Source organism: Lolium rigidum, chromosome 3 (genome assembly GCF_022539505.1).
Source record: "Lolium rigidum isolate FL_2022 chromosome 3, APGP_CSIRO_Lrig_0.1, whole genome shotgun sequence".
Taxonomy (NCBI): Eukaryota; Viridiplantae; Streptophyta; class Magnoliopsida; order Poales; family Poaceae; genus Lolium; species Lolium rigidum.
The window spans coordinates 352,685,716-352,700,481 of record NC_061510.1 but is presented as its reverse complement, the minus strand read 5'-3'; the positions used below and the strand labels follow the sequence as shown (position 1 = coordinate 352,700,481).

Below are 14,766 nucleotides of genomic sequence, written 5' to 3'. Positions count from 1 at the left end.
TCCAGGCATCTCCCCACCACACTGCACAAGCCGCAACGCCCACGCGGCCATCCCAACCCCACACATCCTTCCCCTCACTGCACTCAGGGTCCCACTGCTCCTCCGACCCCACCTGTCACCGAGCCTCCACTCCCGAGAGGAGACACCTTCTCGCCCGCCCCCATCTCCACCCACACCAGCCAAGGGCACGAGGTCGGTCTCCCCCCACCGCGCGATCCAAATCGCCCCGCCGCCGCCGCCGCCGCCGCCATGGCCTTCCTCGCGCGGGCGCTGCGCCACTCCAAGCCCTACCTCTCGCCCCGCAACCCGTCCGTGGCCGCCTCCCGCCGCTGGATCTCCCCGACCGCGTCCGCGGGGTCGCCGGAGGCCGGCGCGGCCGTGGCGCCCGCCGACCCGCCGCCGCGGGAGCCCGTGGGCGGCGCGCGCGTCGAGATGCCCGCCAACCCGGAGGACGTGCTCGAGGTCTTCGTCGACGGCCACGCCGTCAAGATCCCCAAGGGCTTCTCCGTGCTCCAGGCATGCGAGGTCGCCGGCGTCGACATCCCGAGGTTCTGCTACCACAGCAGACTCTCCATCGCAGGCAACTGCCGCATGTGCCTCGTCGAGGTCGAGAAGTCGCCCAAGCCAGTCGCATCATGCGCCATGCCCGCGCTCCCAGGTCAGACGACGTTGTTGTTCCTGCCCATTTCAGTTAGTCGCGGCGTGTGCTGTGCCTTCTTTCAGGTTACAAAATGGCCCATGTTGGTCTGGTTTGCTTGTGCTGTGTGCATCAGTCTCTCAGATCCATGCAGCTTCCAAATGTCTCGGCTATCAGCATTTTAGTGTTCTTGCGTACATGACTAGATGTGCGTTTAATAAGTATATATATATACTCTTCGTAGAAACTAGAAACTAAGAAACATCAACTTACTTAGTGATTATTGCGGTACTGAAAGATCAGTCCAGTGTGTGTTACTTCTAGCAAGAATTTGCTGGCGTTCCTAACCTTGGCAGCCCCTTGTTGGATTAGGGATGAAGATCAAAACAAACACGCCGATCGCAAAGAAGGCAAGGGAGGGCGTCATGGAGTTCCTGTTGATGAACCATCCGCTGGATTGCCCAATCTGTGACCAGGGCGGGGAGTGCGACCTCCAGGATCAGTCTATGGCCTTTGGGTCTGACCGCGGTCGTTTCACCGATATGAAGCGCTCGGTTGTGGATAAGAATCTGGGCCCCTTGGTCAAGACCGTGATGACCCGTTGCATCCAGTGTACAAGGTGATGTTTTTGATGCTTCTTTGTAAAGTATCCAGTTCAAATAATTTCACGGCTATCTTTTTCTCAATGTTTTCTTAGTGTTTTCATGTGCTTCATTTTTTTAGCATTATAGGTTTAACAGCTTATTGTTAAAACTTACTCAAGTTTAAACTGTTGTAACCGACCATTCCTTCTAACTTTTTTATATGCATCAATGTGGCCATTTTGCTGGTTCTTAGTTTGTGCTGTCGTTGTGCAGTCGCTTGTTTTTCCCTGTATCTTTTCTTGTTACAGTAACACATGTCGAAAATGGGTTTAGCTTGTGCAAGCTTTGAGTTTTTTTCTACCTTTGCTTGGTATGTAATTATTGAATTTCTTGTATATTACAGGTGTGTCAGGTTTGCATCCGAGGTTGCTGGTGTTCAAGACCTGGGAATGTTAGGCCGTGGCAGTGGTGAAGAAATTGGAACATATGTGGAGAAGCTCATGACAAGTGAACTATCTGGAAATGTTATTGATATCTGCCCCGTTGGAGCTCTTACGTCCAAGCCATTTGCATTTAAAGCTAGGAACTGGGAGCTCAAGGGCACTGAGACTATTGATGTCACCGACGCAGTTGGTTCAAACATAAGAGTTGACAGCAGAGGTCCTGAAGTTATGCGCATTGTTCCACGCATCAATGAGGTTCGCTTGCCTGATCCTGTTGCAATTTTTTACTTTGTTTTCTGTGATTATTTTGGGTGACATGGTCATGCTGTCTGATACTTCATCATGCCTTAACCATGTTATGATCCCCCATAATCTGTCAAGCCTGTTGTAAAAGGCGGCCTTGTGTGCGTAGACTGCATGTAGGCACGGAGCACCACCCTGCTACCTTCCCTGCTATTGGCTAGCCTGAGTAATCAGCAACTAGGTGCTAGGCTCTATTGTACTGCTCTTCTAGTGCCTATTATTTTGAACATTGTCGTGGTCCTCTTGAATCTTTGGTACATAACATGAATTATCTCCAGTAGCTTGTTGGCTGAACCTTCACTACATAATCTGCTATTTTATAAGCCATCAAAATGAATACATGATTTAGTATCCTCCTTTTTTGAATACTTGCAGGATATCAATGAGGAGTGGATATCTGACAAAACTCGGTTTTGTTATGATGGTCTGAAGAGGCAAAGACTAAATGATCCTATGATCCGTGGTTCTGATGGCAGGTTTAAGGCAGTGACATGGCGTGATGCTATTGCGGTTGTTGCTGAGGTTTTGAACCAAGTTAAACCAGGAGAAATTACTGGAGTCGCTGGCAAACTTTCTGATGCAGAATCCATGATGGCATTGAAAGATTTTGTGAACAAAATGGGTTCAGATAAGGTGCTCTGTGAGGGAAATGGTCCTAACCCACCAGCAGATCTTCGATCAAACTACCTAATGAATACTAGCATTGCTGGGCTTGAGAAAGCTGATGTCTTCCTTTTGGTTGGTACACAGGTAGGATTTTTTTCTTGCTCGTAACTATTATGTACTGTTCATTTCTTGATTGTTTTCCTTATCTAACAGTATGATCTGCTTTGTAATCACTTGGCCTTAGTTTGACATTCTGGTGGTGCATAACTGCAGTTTTATTTTGTTTCTCGTAAATATGCTAACTGGTTGAAAGCATCTTTTCTAGAGCCATAGCATAAAACTCCTGCTAGAATTTGTAGAAGACCCTGTAGCTGAAATATCTTACACCACAGAATGATAGAATACATGTAGTGCAAAGTACTCCCTCTGATCCTTAAAAGAAGGCGCATAAATTTTCTAGAATTTTTCTTCAAAGGAAGGCCCAAATCTGGTTTGGCTCTGATTTTTCCGAAACTACCCTCATTTGCATGTACAGTACTCGCCCCTGCGACCCAGTCCATCTTTATACCAAGAAACAAGGTACTGGATGTTCTGATAGAGGTAGTATCGGAAAATAATATCTGGTGTCAGCTCACCTTGGTCAACGTGCTGGGACATATGCGCCCTGTTTTTAGGATCAGAGGGAGTAGTCTTTAATTATATGTTCTTGCCTGTTGGCATTTTTTTTATTTTGCAATTGCTATGTATTACCCCTACCCCATTTGAAAATATAACGCGTAGTTTCTTTCATTCAGCTAAGTATTTGACCAAGAGTTGCCTTGTTAATATTTGGTTTATGTGCCTTGAAATTGGTGGTCACTAAATTAATTTTTAGAAGTACTTATCAATGTGATTTTGTTTCATAGAGCACATACATAAGCAATTCTTGGCCAAACCGTTGTCCTAATGAAACAAAGCATGCTTTATATATTTTGAAATGGAAGGACTATATATGATACAGTATCAATTTTAATCAGCTGATGTTTCTAAAGAAACCCAGTTACTTCCTTTGACTTCAAGTGTATTGAGACAGTGAATTGTCAATAAATATACTACCACCTCTGTCCAAAACTTAGTTTTGTCTAGATACATATCACTTTAGTTATAGATACATTCGCATCTAGAAAAAGTTGAGACACCTATTTTTAGACGGAGGGGGTAATATATTTGCCACCAAGCTCCATATCCATCTTGTTAGACCAAAGGAATTAAAATGTGCTATTTCTGGCTACCCTTTCTTTTCATTCACATTCTGCAGATAATTTATTTCATTGTGGATAACAGTAACGCCCTTTTTTGTGTGCCATAAAACAGCCTAGAGTTGAAGCTGCTATAGTCAATGCAAGGATTCAGAAGACTGTTAGAGCAACACAAGCAAAGGTGGGCTACATTGGTGCTCCAGCAGACTTCAACTATGACCATCAACATCTTGGCACTGGGCCTGAGACCCTTGTTGAGATCGCTGAGGGCCGGCATCCTTTCTGTTCAGTACTGAAGTCTGCAAAGAATCCTGTCATCATCGCTGGAGCTGGATTATTTGAACGGGAAGACCATGGTGCTGTGTTCTCAACAATTGAAACTGTGGCGAAGAAGTTCAATGTGACGAGACCAGACTGGAACGGCCTTAATGTTCTATTGCTCCACGCTGCACAGGCAGCAGCTCTTGATCTGGGCCTCGTTGCTAATCCTACCGAGAGCGTCAAGTCTGCAAAGTTTCTTTACCTGATGGGAGCTGATGATGTGAACTTGGACAACCTTCCAGAGGATGCCTTTGTCGTCTACCAGGGACACCATGGTGACAAGGCTGTCTACAGGGCCAATGTTATCCTGCCATCTTCAGCATTCAGCGAGAAAGAAGGAACCTACGAGAACACTGAGGGATGTACCCAGTGGACCATCCCGGCTGTTCCTACAGTTGGTGATGCTAGGGATGACTGGAAGATCATCCGTGCTCTTTCTGAGGTTGCTGGGGCTCCACTTCCTTACGACAGCGTTGCAGGTGTAAGGAACCGCATCAGTATGGTTGCCCCAAACCTTGTACATGTAGATGAGAGGGAGCCATCTACCATCTCTGCGGAGGTGAAGCCTCCGGTAAAGCAGCAAGTGAGCTCGACTCCATTTAAAACCGTCGTGGAGAACTTCTATATGACTGATGCGATCACACGAGCCTCAAAGATCATGGGTCAGTGCAGCGCAGCCTTGTTGAAGAAGTGAGATGTACTCTACGTCTAAACATTGGCAGACGAGATTTTAGTTGCTTTTCTGTTTTTGCTCCGAACTTCACCCGGTTGTTGGTTTGGCCTGGTCAGGAGGTTGGAGTGTAATTTGGACTGCCTCTGGATCTGAAGAGCAGCAGAACTTAAAAGCAGTGCATTTCTGTAACGTGTGAGAAGCAGAGCATACTTAATAAGCTTGTTGTCCTCTTGAATTAGCCACAAGCAATAATTTTGTTGTATTTCTTGGGTTTGTCCCGCTTGTTTTCTGGTTCCTGGAAAGCAGGCAAATGTAGCTGTATGTGCAAATTAAGGTATACTCGGTTTCATCATTCACTTGTGTGTTGAATACTTGAATGGAACATAGTTCTGAACCTCTCAAGTTCTTTTCTCTTTTTGATCTTCATGTTGTACTAAGTTGTGTTGATTGGTTTTGTAATTTGATGTTGCTGATAAACACCGTGTTAGCTCATGTCAGTGCACAGTAATGTCGTTAGCTAACTCTTAGCTCTATCTCTATGTCACCTCCATATTAGGGCATCTCCAGCGGGGCGACGCCTGTCGCTTGGCGGACACTTGGACACGAAAGTGACTGTTTCTGTCCGCGCGTCTGTTTGCATCTGGGGTGCCTCCAGCGGGTTGAAGCATTTTTTTTCAACTCTTTTTTCTTTCTCTTTTCCATTTAAACATAGTTCCAAATATTACGCAAACTAACACATAATTTGGTACATGGTTTTACACAAACTAACATATAGTTAGGCATATGGTTTTACACAAACTAATACATAATTGGGAACATAGTTTGAACCATGGTTGACACAAATTAAAACATTGTAAAAAAGGAAAGCCAGTAGTGTTGGTTCCGTATGTTCGCTGCTAAGAAAGAACACTATCACGCACTTCCAGTCACCCAAACTAGAAAATCCAGCTGGTGCCGGTACCCTGTTAACCTCCACTAGCGGCTTCAATTGGCTCGTAGCCATATTCGCTGCAAAGAAACAACACTCTAACAGTTTTAGCTGTCGGTCCCGAGCCGGACTCGCCGGTGTGGTAGTGCCTCCGGCAGGCTGTGTCGTCGAACACCTTGACGATCATCTCGTTGTCCCCCTCGTAGAGGAAGGTGAGCTGGCAGCCGGGCTCGAGCGTGAGGTCGCGGGCAAACTTCTCCCACCCCGTGTGTAGGTACATCTTGCTCTGCCTGTCGAACAAGACTTCGACAGGCCACCGGCAGAAGTTGCAGCTAGCCTCTCGTAGCTGCAAGTGTGCCGGCTCGACGCCATCGACGAACTTATCCGGGAACCGCTTGAAGCCGAGTGGGTCGTCGATGCGGAGGAGGAACTCGAAGCAACGCTCCTCCTGCGAAGACGAGGAGGGCGCAGGCGACGACGACCATGGGGCCGTAGCTGCTCCACCACGGCAGCCCCTGCCCCGGGGGCGCCCAGGCCCACGGCCTCGACCGCCTCGCCAGCCACCAGGACCCACCATGGACTTCCTCGCGGGGCTGGCTGCATCGTAGGAAGAGCTAGACGACGCTACGGTGGAGCATGTGGCGGCTAGGGTTTGTGTGGAGGAGTGGATGAGGAAGAAGAGCGCGCGCCCTCTTTATATAGGCCGGAGGCAGGCGACGGCCGCGAGACGCATGGCGTCGCCATTACTGCGTTAGCGGAGGTGGGCGGCGGCTGTTCGACATGCGAGGCACCACCATTAACGTGGCGCAGACTGCCGGAGCGACGCAGCGGCGCCAGTCGTTGGCGCGCCTGAGAAGACACATCAAGCCAGGATAACTGCCAGGCGGGCCGACGAAATGTCCGCCAGACGCGAGCGGATACTTTGCGTGTTCGCGCAGCGTCCGCAGAGACGCGTCCTAGGCGCATATTTGGAGTCAGATTTGCGTCGCCGCGGACGACCCGGTCACTTTACGTCGCCTTGCTGGAGGTGGTACCAGAGGTATTTTTCGGCCCGGCGGACGCCAGCGTCCCGACGCTGGAGATGCCGTTAGCAGAAGTCTATGTGATACGGGGCTGAGCAGCTGAGGGAAGATTGGGATAATTTCTTCGTAACTTGCCACTGACTCTCATTACAGTGTGCAGACAGACCTTCCCGAACTTCTAACCTTGAGAATCGATAGAATCCACACAGTGCCATAGTAGCATCCCGTACGAATAGCACCAAACGCTCGCACCGCGCCTTATCCTCCAACGGACACTCATCACACGGTAGGGCGAGCATGGCCACTGCCACCGCCACGGCCGTCTCCCCGTCGCCGTCCCTCCGCCCGTGCCTCCCGCGGCGCCAGCACCACCACAACCGCGCGCTCCCGCGCCTCCCATTCCGGCAGCGGCCGTGCGTCCTGACCGCCGGCGACCGGTGGACGTGCGGCGCCAGGAGGCGGGTGCGGTACGAGGAAGAGGACGAAGACGATGAGGAGGAGTACGGGCACAACGAGGAGATGGCGCGGCTGGAGGCGTACAGCGAGGGAGCCCGCGGCCAGGCGCTCCTGGTGAATGCCGCCGTCGACGGCGAGCTGGAGGTCGTGCTCGTCTTCAAGGTATCATCCATCCACTAGCACACGCGCGCAATGACATACTATAACTTCCGTGGCCGCCTGAGGTTCATGCGATCTCCAACGTGCTTCTCCCCGGAGTCCATTCCTCACGGATGATGCCTTGTTACTGTGTCGCAGGGCTTCTCGTCGAGCTTGAGCGGGAGGACGGCGCCGGACCCGGCCATGAGCGTGCTCCCGGAGAGGGCGGTAATACAGTCGGTGGATGTGGTGGAGGGGCCATTTGACCCCAGCAACATCGAGTATATCGAGAAGGATGTGCCATGGGAAGAGTTCAAGAGCCGCCTTCAATAGCAACAGAAAAACATGTTTTACTAGTAGAACTGTAGATTTGTCGTTGCCTTTTTGTTGTTAGAATAGCAAGAAATAACTTATGTTCACTTTTGGGATCAAGGAATGAAACTGCCAATGTACTCTCAAATGACCTAGAGAAAGGTTTGCCATTGGAAGACTTGAAACAGAGCTGTAGACTCAACCTCTTCTGCGTTACAATAGCAAAATAGGTAAGGTTCGTTTGGGTATCAAACCATGAAACCAACCATATAAACTCTCGACTAGATCATGCCAAAGGATCAACTGAACAAAGAATACATCTGTATTAATATTAATATAGATATGAATCATACATGAGGCCAAAGGATGGCCAAAGGAGTACGCAACGGTGTCCATGTCTCCATCAGCAACAAAACACTCAGCAAGAAAGCCCGTGTACAAAAGCATATGCATGACGAATGAAGCATTTCTACTACAAACGTTCTATCTGTTCCCGCCACGACTTCCCAACCGGTCATTTCCATGCAACCGAGTCGATCTCATTCCTCGCAGATTTGTACAGCTCGAGCTTCTTGACAAGAGAATCCCTCTTCTCCATCAAACCAGGATCTTCGTCCAACATCGCGCTCAGCTGCTTCTTCTGCGTTATGGAAGCAAAAAAGAAAAAGAGAGATGCTTTAGTGCACTATCCAGGTTGTTGTACTTGTGAAGTTGGATGGAAATTTTCATTTAGTCACTGATCTAGTGGGCAAGTAAATTAAAGTGGAAGGTCAAGTACAAATGATGAATGATACTATGTACAGTAAATTCGGCTATTGATCAAACCTTTTTTTGTAGGTACGTGCTAAATAGTAAATTCGGTACGTGATTTGCAAACATACCTCTTTGCTTCCCACATGAGCATAGAAACGGTTCAGCAAGTTTCTTTTTGCCTCCTTCACTTGACAATGTACAACGGCTTTTGGAATCGTGTTTCTCAATGTATCGCAAACCATGCCAATGTAAGATGATACATTTGACCCTGGAAAAAGAAGAGTGATGGCATCATTAGTATTGATATTGTAAATTGTTATCAACTAAATTAACATGGGTGGTTTTCCATCAAACATTCACAGGTTGTCACTATCCTAATACTACCTCCGTTTCAAGGAATAAGGCGCACGCGTATTTCAAGACGAACTTTGACCATAAAAATTGAGCAATAAAATTTTAATTTAATTTTATGTAATTAGCACCGTTGGATTCGTACTGAAAAGCACTTTCTAATGATGCTAATTTCATACAAACAATCTTTATATATTTAAAGTATTTTTTGGTCAAACAAAAAGCACGTAAAAAGAGGACGCCATATTCCTTGAAATGGAGGTAGTATGTAACTAGCTATTGATAGTGTCAGCAAAAACTTACTGATAATGACACCTACACCGCACAAGAGATACCCTAAGCCCTACTCCCTCCGTCCACAAATAAGTGTACATGCGGGTTTTCCAAGATAAATTATGAAGTGGAGTGAAAAATACATTGGGAACATGCATATCTCCTCCTCTTTAATTATTTCACCTCCAATGAGCTAAGTGCATGTAGAAAACAAGAAAAACATGTGCTCAATATTATTGGGTTTGATTTCCGTGCGATGAGAGAGAAGCAATTAAATTGCATAGAGAAGATAGGAGTACACTCTTTTGTGGACAAAGTTTAGAGCTAGATGTCCACTTATTTGAGGACGGAGGGAGTAAGTTTAGAGCAAGAATTACATGATCATACAGCAAAAAAGTTGATCAGTAGTTCGCCTGTTTCGCTATTACGTTTCAAAACAATTGTCTATCGAGAGAACCAAGAGTAATAAATAATGTAATATTCTCTACACTCAACTCCTACAACGTTTTGGAACCAAGAGAAGTATATGTGGATGCAGCATGACCTTTAGGAGGTATAGATATAGCGAAACATAGCTGGAGCTTACAAAATTCGTTGGCAACTACAGGCAATAATTTCAATAACTTTTAGAGTTGCAAATACAAAATGTTGGTATAAAGAGCAGTTTGGAAGGCAGAAATTCACATGAAACAGGAAATATTAAAATAATGCAAACAGGGCAAAAAGGAGGATGTACCACCAGCTATAGTAACTGGTTGTCCGGGTAATGGTGACAAATTGGTTAACACGAACTTGTTTGGTCTGTTATTCGAGGACTTTATTGCCCTGTCAGTAGGTCCTAAAATAGTTGCCCTAATCAATAGTCCGTTAAATTGAACAAATGGTTAACTTACCAATTCTTCTGAGATGGTTGTCCTGATATCTGTCGTTGGCTGGAGTGTTATTGTTAGCCCCTTTATCTGGTTCAGTGGGAAGTTTCCGGAAGAATTCAACTGTTAGGTAACTGGCCTCCATGTCAACTAGACGAATAACCGTCTTTCTGCCATCCTCACGGAATCTTTCCAGGCTTTCATTGGCTGCAGCAGCTATATCTGATTGAAGCGTTGGGAAACGTTTCAATTCCTGGCAAAAATCAAAGTTAGCCATGATATATAAGAAACGAGAAACAGTGAGACAGGAGTTATGTCTGGTGATCAGTAATCCGTAACCTTCACCGAAATTGAAAAGTAGCACTCACCTCTGTTGCTGCAATCGATCTCCGGACAAGCTCCTTCAATACCAAATGGACCTGTAAATTATGAGACCATGAGAGCTTGCAGGTAGCGAAGAAAATCATATCTGTATGGTATGAAAAATGCTCCCAGACAAGCATTGCTATCATATATCTTTGTGAAGAATGAGCTCCATTCACTTGGGATATTGCTACATTTTATGGTATGAACAAGAGTACTTTGAAACATGAGACAGTTTCTTCAACATTAAGGTAAAAGAGCCTTAAGAGGGGCAATGGATGAATAGTTATACCGCGTCAACTGAAGCTTCAGCTGGACCCCTAAAGTAGCTGAGTGAACTATCAATAAGTCTTCTGTAACCTTGCTCAGGGGCAATCAAATGGGGCTGGTAACCATCAGCTTCAGAAATGACTTTTCGAACATTTTGCAATGAAAGATGTTTATCGAATGGAAGCTTTTTCAGTGCTGCAGGCAATTGATGGTCAAAGACACCATAAATGCGATCTCCACCTGGTCGGCTGGTAACAGTGAACAATGAAAGGTAAATTATCAAAAGTCTTATACCAAATGAAAAGAAAAAAGCATGCTTGCATTATCTACACCACCTATGTAGGAATGCCCGTTTGCCAGCATATATCGCATAATTATGGAAGGAAAAAAACATCAACAGAAGGGACAGTTAAACATCTTACCCGCCATCTAAGTGCTCTTTAAAAACACGGTCAAATGCACGGCACATATCCAATATCGTATATAGTTGCGCCTGTCGATTATGTTAAATGTACGAGAAAATGTTATACAAAAGTTGTTTGGGAATATAGAATAATTTATGGTGCCATTACCAATACTGCAAATGATTCTAAACTATGGCACAAAATATACTGTTTAGTTTGTTATGGAAGAATGTATTACTTACCCCAGCGTCACCTCCAATTGGCCTACCAAGTCGATCCAATTCGGCTTCAATTTCATCGACTGTCTTGTTAATCATTGATATAATACTTGGAATTTTTGCTTTGATTACAGCCTCTAAATGCTGGATAAATAAATGGAAGCACATTGGCATTCAGTTTATGAAAATTTTAGGCAAAGTGAACTACCAGAGCAGAATGCCCTAACCTCTGACAGAAGCTTAGCAAGATACTCAGCACCCATTTTATGTGCCAAGTGACCATAATCAGGACTACTTTGAAAGTACTCTTGTTCTTTGCGACGTGCTGCAAGCATGTCAACACTTTTGTTGATATCAGCCTGTGAACGGTTGACAACGCCCACCCAGGGGTGCTGCAGGCGATACGACCTCCCTTCAAGTACCTAGGATGCATGAAGATAGGACGTTTTAAGTGCAATGCCCACAGAGGGTAAGTCCATCACAATTGCAAAATCACATACATCAACAGCGTTGGTGCCCTTGTCCATCAAATCAAGTTTGGTCACGACTCCAAAGGTCCTGTCACCTTACAAATGAAAAGGAATGTCAAAAGAAAGAAAAGAAACTTGCGAGACTAATGTGACATGATAACAAAAATGGTGTATTTATAATTCGTGTTTTACACAAGGGATTGAAATATTGCAGTGAACAAATATCGAACTGCACCTGAAGGATCAACTTCCTTAGCAAGCTTGATGGCATCTGATGTTGCTATATCTTGGTTTGCTGGAGAGATGGCCAATATGATAGAGTTTGGCTGAAGTTTCCAAACAACGAAAAGTAAATCATCTTCGCCCATATAAATAAAATAGGACTCGCAATATAAATAGTATGTAGCATGAAAACAAGAATGATGAAAAAAATTAAGATTGATTCTAAATTTATTATACCAACCCCTGAAGGGAGGAAAATGACTGCACAATAGCATTAGGCTAAAATGGAGTAATGCTGGGAACTGGCATAGCATGGCAGGGAATATTCATGAAGTAAATGTAGCTTAAACAAACATGGCAATATGATCAGTAATATCAAACCACAGATATGATTCTTTTACCTTGTCAACATAAGATCGGACCATGTTTTCAATATCTTGGACAATAGATTCTGGCTGCCCCTCTGTAGTTGCAGTTACGATAGTTAGGTAATAATACAATAAAGAAGAGTATGCTAACCAAAGCAGAAATGCTAGGTCAATAGAGACATTACCTACTGCAACCTTTGTCAGTCCAGGAAGATCGATAAGTGTCAAGTTAACAACTGCACATAGAAGTTTGCCAAATTAAACTAGCTCAAAAGGTAAAGTATAATAAGGAGCATATATCTAGTCAGCTATCAACACATTTTGCCAAAAAAAAACTTCAGTTATAAATTGAAAAGTAAACACTAAGATACACCTCAGAAAATCTAAACAAATACCAGGACTTACCATGTGGAGAATATATACTCAACTGGATAGGCTTATTTGATATTGCTTTTGATTTTCCAGTAATGCGATCAGTGTGATCGGAAATCTCTTGCCTAACAGCGGCTGCATTAAAGGTTTTAACAGAAGTTTAAATTACAATCACCATAATACAAACGAACAAAAAGCAGATCAGTAATCATAACTCCTTTGATGTCTTACTCTCATCAACAATAATAAATAAATAAATAGAAGCCATCGAGATTATCATGCTAATTAATAGTGAACAGCCCAGAAGTTCATGGTTCTAAAAGAAGAGCTGAACTCATTCAGTTGTGTGCCACAAATAACTAAGTTTGCTGCACGAGGAAACTAAAATTACGAGATGCTACTATTGGGGGTACCTATTGCCATATTGCATGGACCTTCAAAGTATTTATAATTTGTGCATAATTGTTACAGGTGTTCTGGTGTGGCATAGTACTATAGACTCTACTTCGGTTGCTGAATACTCTAGTGCAGCTTCAAAATACAACGCTTAACAAACACATGCTTGCCATTGGCAAATATCACATAAGTGAGAACATGAATTTCACACTATATGAAGATATTTAATCATGTGGCAAATTAATTGAAAGCTTGTTTCAATTGAGCAAGAAAGTGAACAAGAAGGCAGCATAAGGGAGTCTCTATGATGTTTTGCCCGTATATAGATACAAAAGTTGGATGTCATGATATAATAACTGTGAACATATATTTGATACTAGGGCAGTGTTAATGCTAATTGTACATACTTCTCTATAGATTGATAGATCACGTAGTGGAAGTACTTCGGTGCACCCAATATAATTAGGGGATGCAGGATGTTTTCTAATATGTATCACTCCTGGGCCAGTTTTGGCATCTTTCCACAACACTAGCTCTAATAATTGGGACTGAAGAAACCAAAGCAAGGTGCTGCGCTGCAATACGCAAAAGTAGTTACCAAAGTCAGTGAACCGCTTGCGCGGGAGGTGGAGGAACTCGGCGTACTCCGTGCCACCCTCCGTCTTGTGGAGCTGCAGCACGAGCGGCATCCTCGTCACAATTCCTGATCAGACCCACGAGGACCCGAATTAGTGACTGACGACCGAGAGTCGATCCACAATATTCAAAAAGCTGGCGATCCATCGACGGGGTTACCAGATCCACGAGGCAGGAAGTCCCTCCCGACAATGCTCTCGAGCACGGACGACTTCCCGGAACTCTGTTGGCAGCAGAAAACGCGGTCAGCGGGCGAGCGGCTGGGCGGCCAGATCTGGGCGCGGGGCAGGCGGATCTGGGAGGCAAGTGGCGGCGCGTACCTGGCCTCCGACGACGGCGACGGAGGGGAGCGAGTCCCAGAGGGAGCCCCCGCCGCCGCCGCCGCCGCCCCCGTAGTCGCCGAGCACGGTGCAGGCCTGCTGGATCCGGTTCACCAGCCCGATCAGGCTCCCCATCGTCGCCATCTCGGGCGCCCGCGGCGGCGTGTGAGGCTCGCGCGGTCGCCGGCGGCGGGCGGGAGTGGGAGGACGCGCGCGGTGGCGGTGGCGGTGGAGGTTGGGATCTGCCGGAGTGAGAAACGATGAGAAATCGGAGAAAATGGCTGCTTAAGGATTTTAAAAGCGAAGGTGTATGTAGATGTAGCTTTTGGTCGGGAGCAGGAGCTGGGTGAACCGGGCGTTGCAGGCTTGCAGCGCCGGCGTGGGCCCCGGGAAGGCGAGCTGGGTGGCTGCAAGTGGGGCCAGACCGCCAGAGAGGACGTGGCATTTGATGCGTGTCCACGGATTTGGGTGGACCGGGACCATGGAACCGGAGCCGTTGGATCCCATCAGCTTTGTATCGCTTCCAGCTCCGTGCGACATGGCTGGGAGTGGGACCATTTCTGGTGCGCGACGCGTGAGCACCACTTTATTACCTCCGAGACTCCATTGCCGCACCTCGCGTTTGAAATGGACGGTCGGGATGGAGGGACACACACGAAGCCAGCAGTGCTTTCAAATTTTGAAGCTAGACATCATTAAACTAACCCTTCATTTCAAAAATATGACCATTTAACTTTTTAATAACTAATATATTTATTCTCTTCGAATGGTTAAAAATGTTGAAGTACTTGTTTGAAGATTATATACTATTACTTGGTTG

At 45.8% G+C, this 14,766-nt stretch overlaps 3 protein-coding genes across 3 annotated transcripts; 2 read left to right on the top strand and 1 right to left on the bottom strand.

Annotated features, from left to right (window-relative positions):
• Positions 1-238: 238 nt before the first annotated feature.
• LOC124704079 (NADH dehydrogenase [ubiquinone] iron-sulfur protein 1, mitochondrial-like) lies at positions 239-5,201 on the top strand. The gene is made up of 5 exons (XM_047236323.1): positions 239-658; positions 1,010-1,256; positions 1,625-1,919; positions 2,343-2,717; positions 3,927-5,201. The coding sequence occupies exons 1-5, from the start codon at positions 250-252 to the stop codon at positions 4,824-4,826; spliced, it is 2,226 nt and encodes a 741-aa protein (XP_047092279.1). The 5' UTR covers positions 239-249; the 3' UTR covers positions 4,827-5,201.
• A 1,851-nt stretch (positions 5,202-7,052) lies between these two features.
• Positions 7,053-7,850, top strand: LOC124697231. Its single transcript, XM_047229852.1, has 2 exons — positions 7,053-7,373; positions 7,509-7,850. Exons 1-2 carry the CDS (start codon positions 7,053-7,055, stop codon positions 7,680-7,682), a joined length of 495 nt encoding a protein of 164 aa, XP_047085808.1. The 3' UTR covers positions 7,683-7,850.
• Positions 7,851-7,965: 115 nt separating this feature from the next.
• On the bottom strand, positions 7,966-14,090 carry LOC124704078 (phragmoplastin DRP1C-like). The gene is made up of 16 exons (XM_047236322.1): positions 13,947-14,090; positions 13,786-13,849; positions 13,589-13,693; positions 12,628-12,729; positions 12,408-12,458; positions 12,256-12,317; positions 11,868-11,958; positions 11,663-11,727; positions 11,390-11,584; positions 11,187-11,306; positions 10,963-11,033; positions 10,563-10,788; positions 10,276-10,326; positions 9,932-10,160; positions 8,543-8,682; positions 7,966-8,301 (listed from the first exon to the last, which is right to left on the bottom strand). The coding sequence occupies exons 1-16, from the start codon at positions 14,088-14,090 to the stop codon at positions 8,176-8,178; spliced, it is 1,842 nt and encodes a 613-aa protein (XP_047092278.1). The 3' UTR covers positions 7,966-8,175.
• Positions 14,091-14,766: the final 676 nt, after the last annotated feature.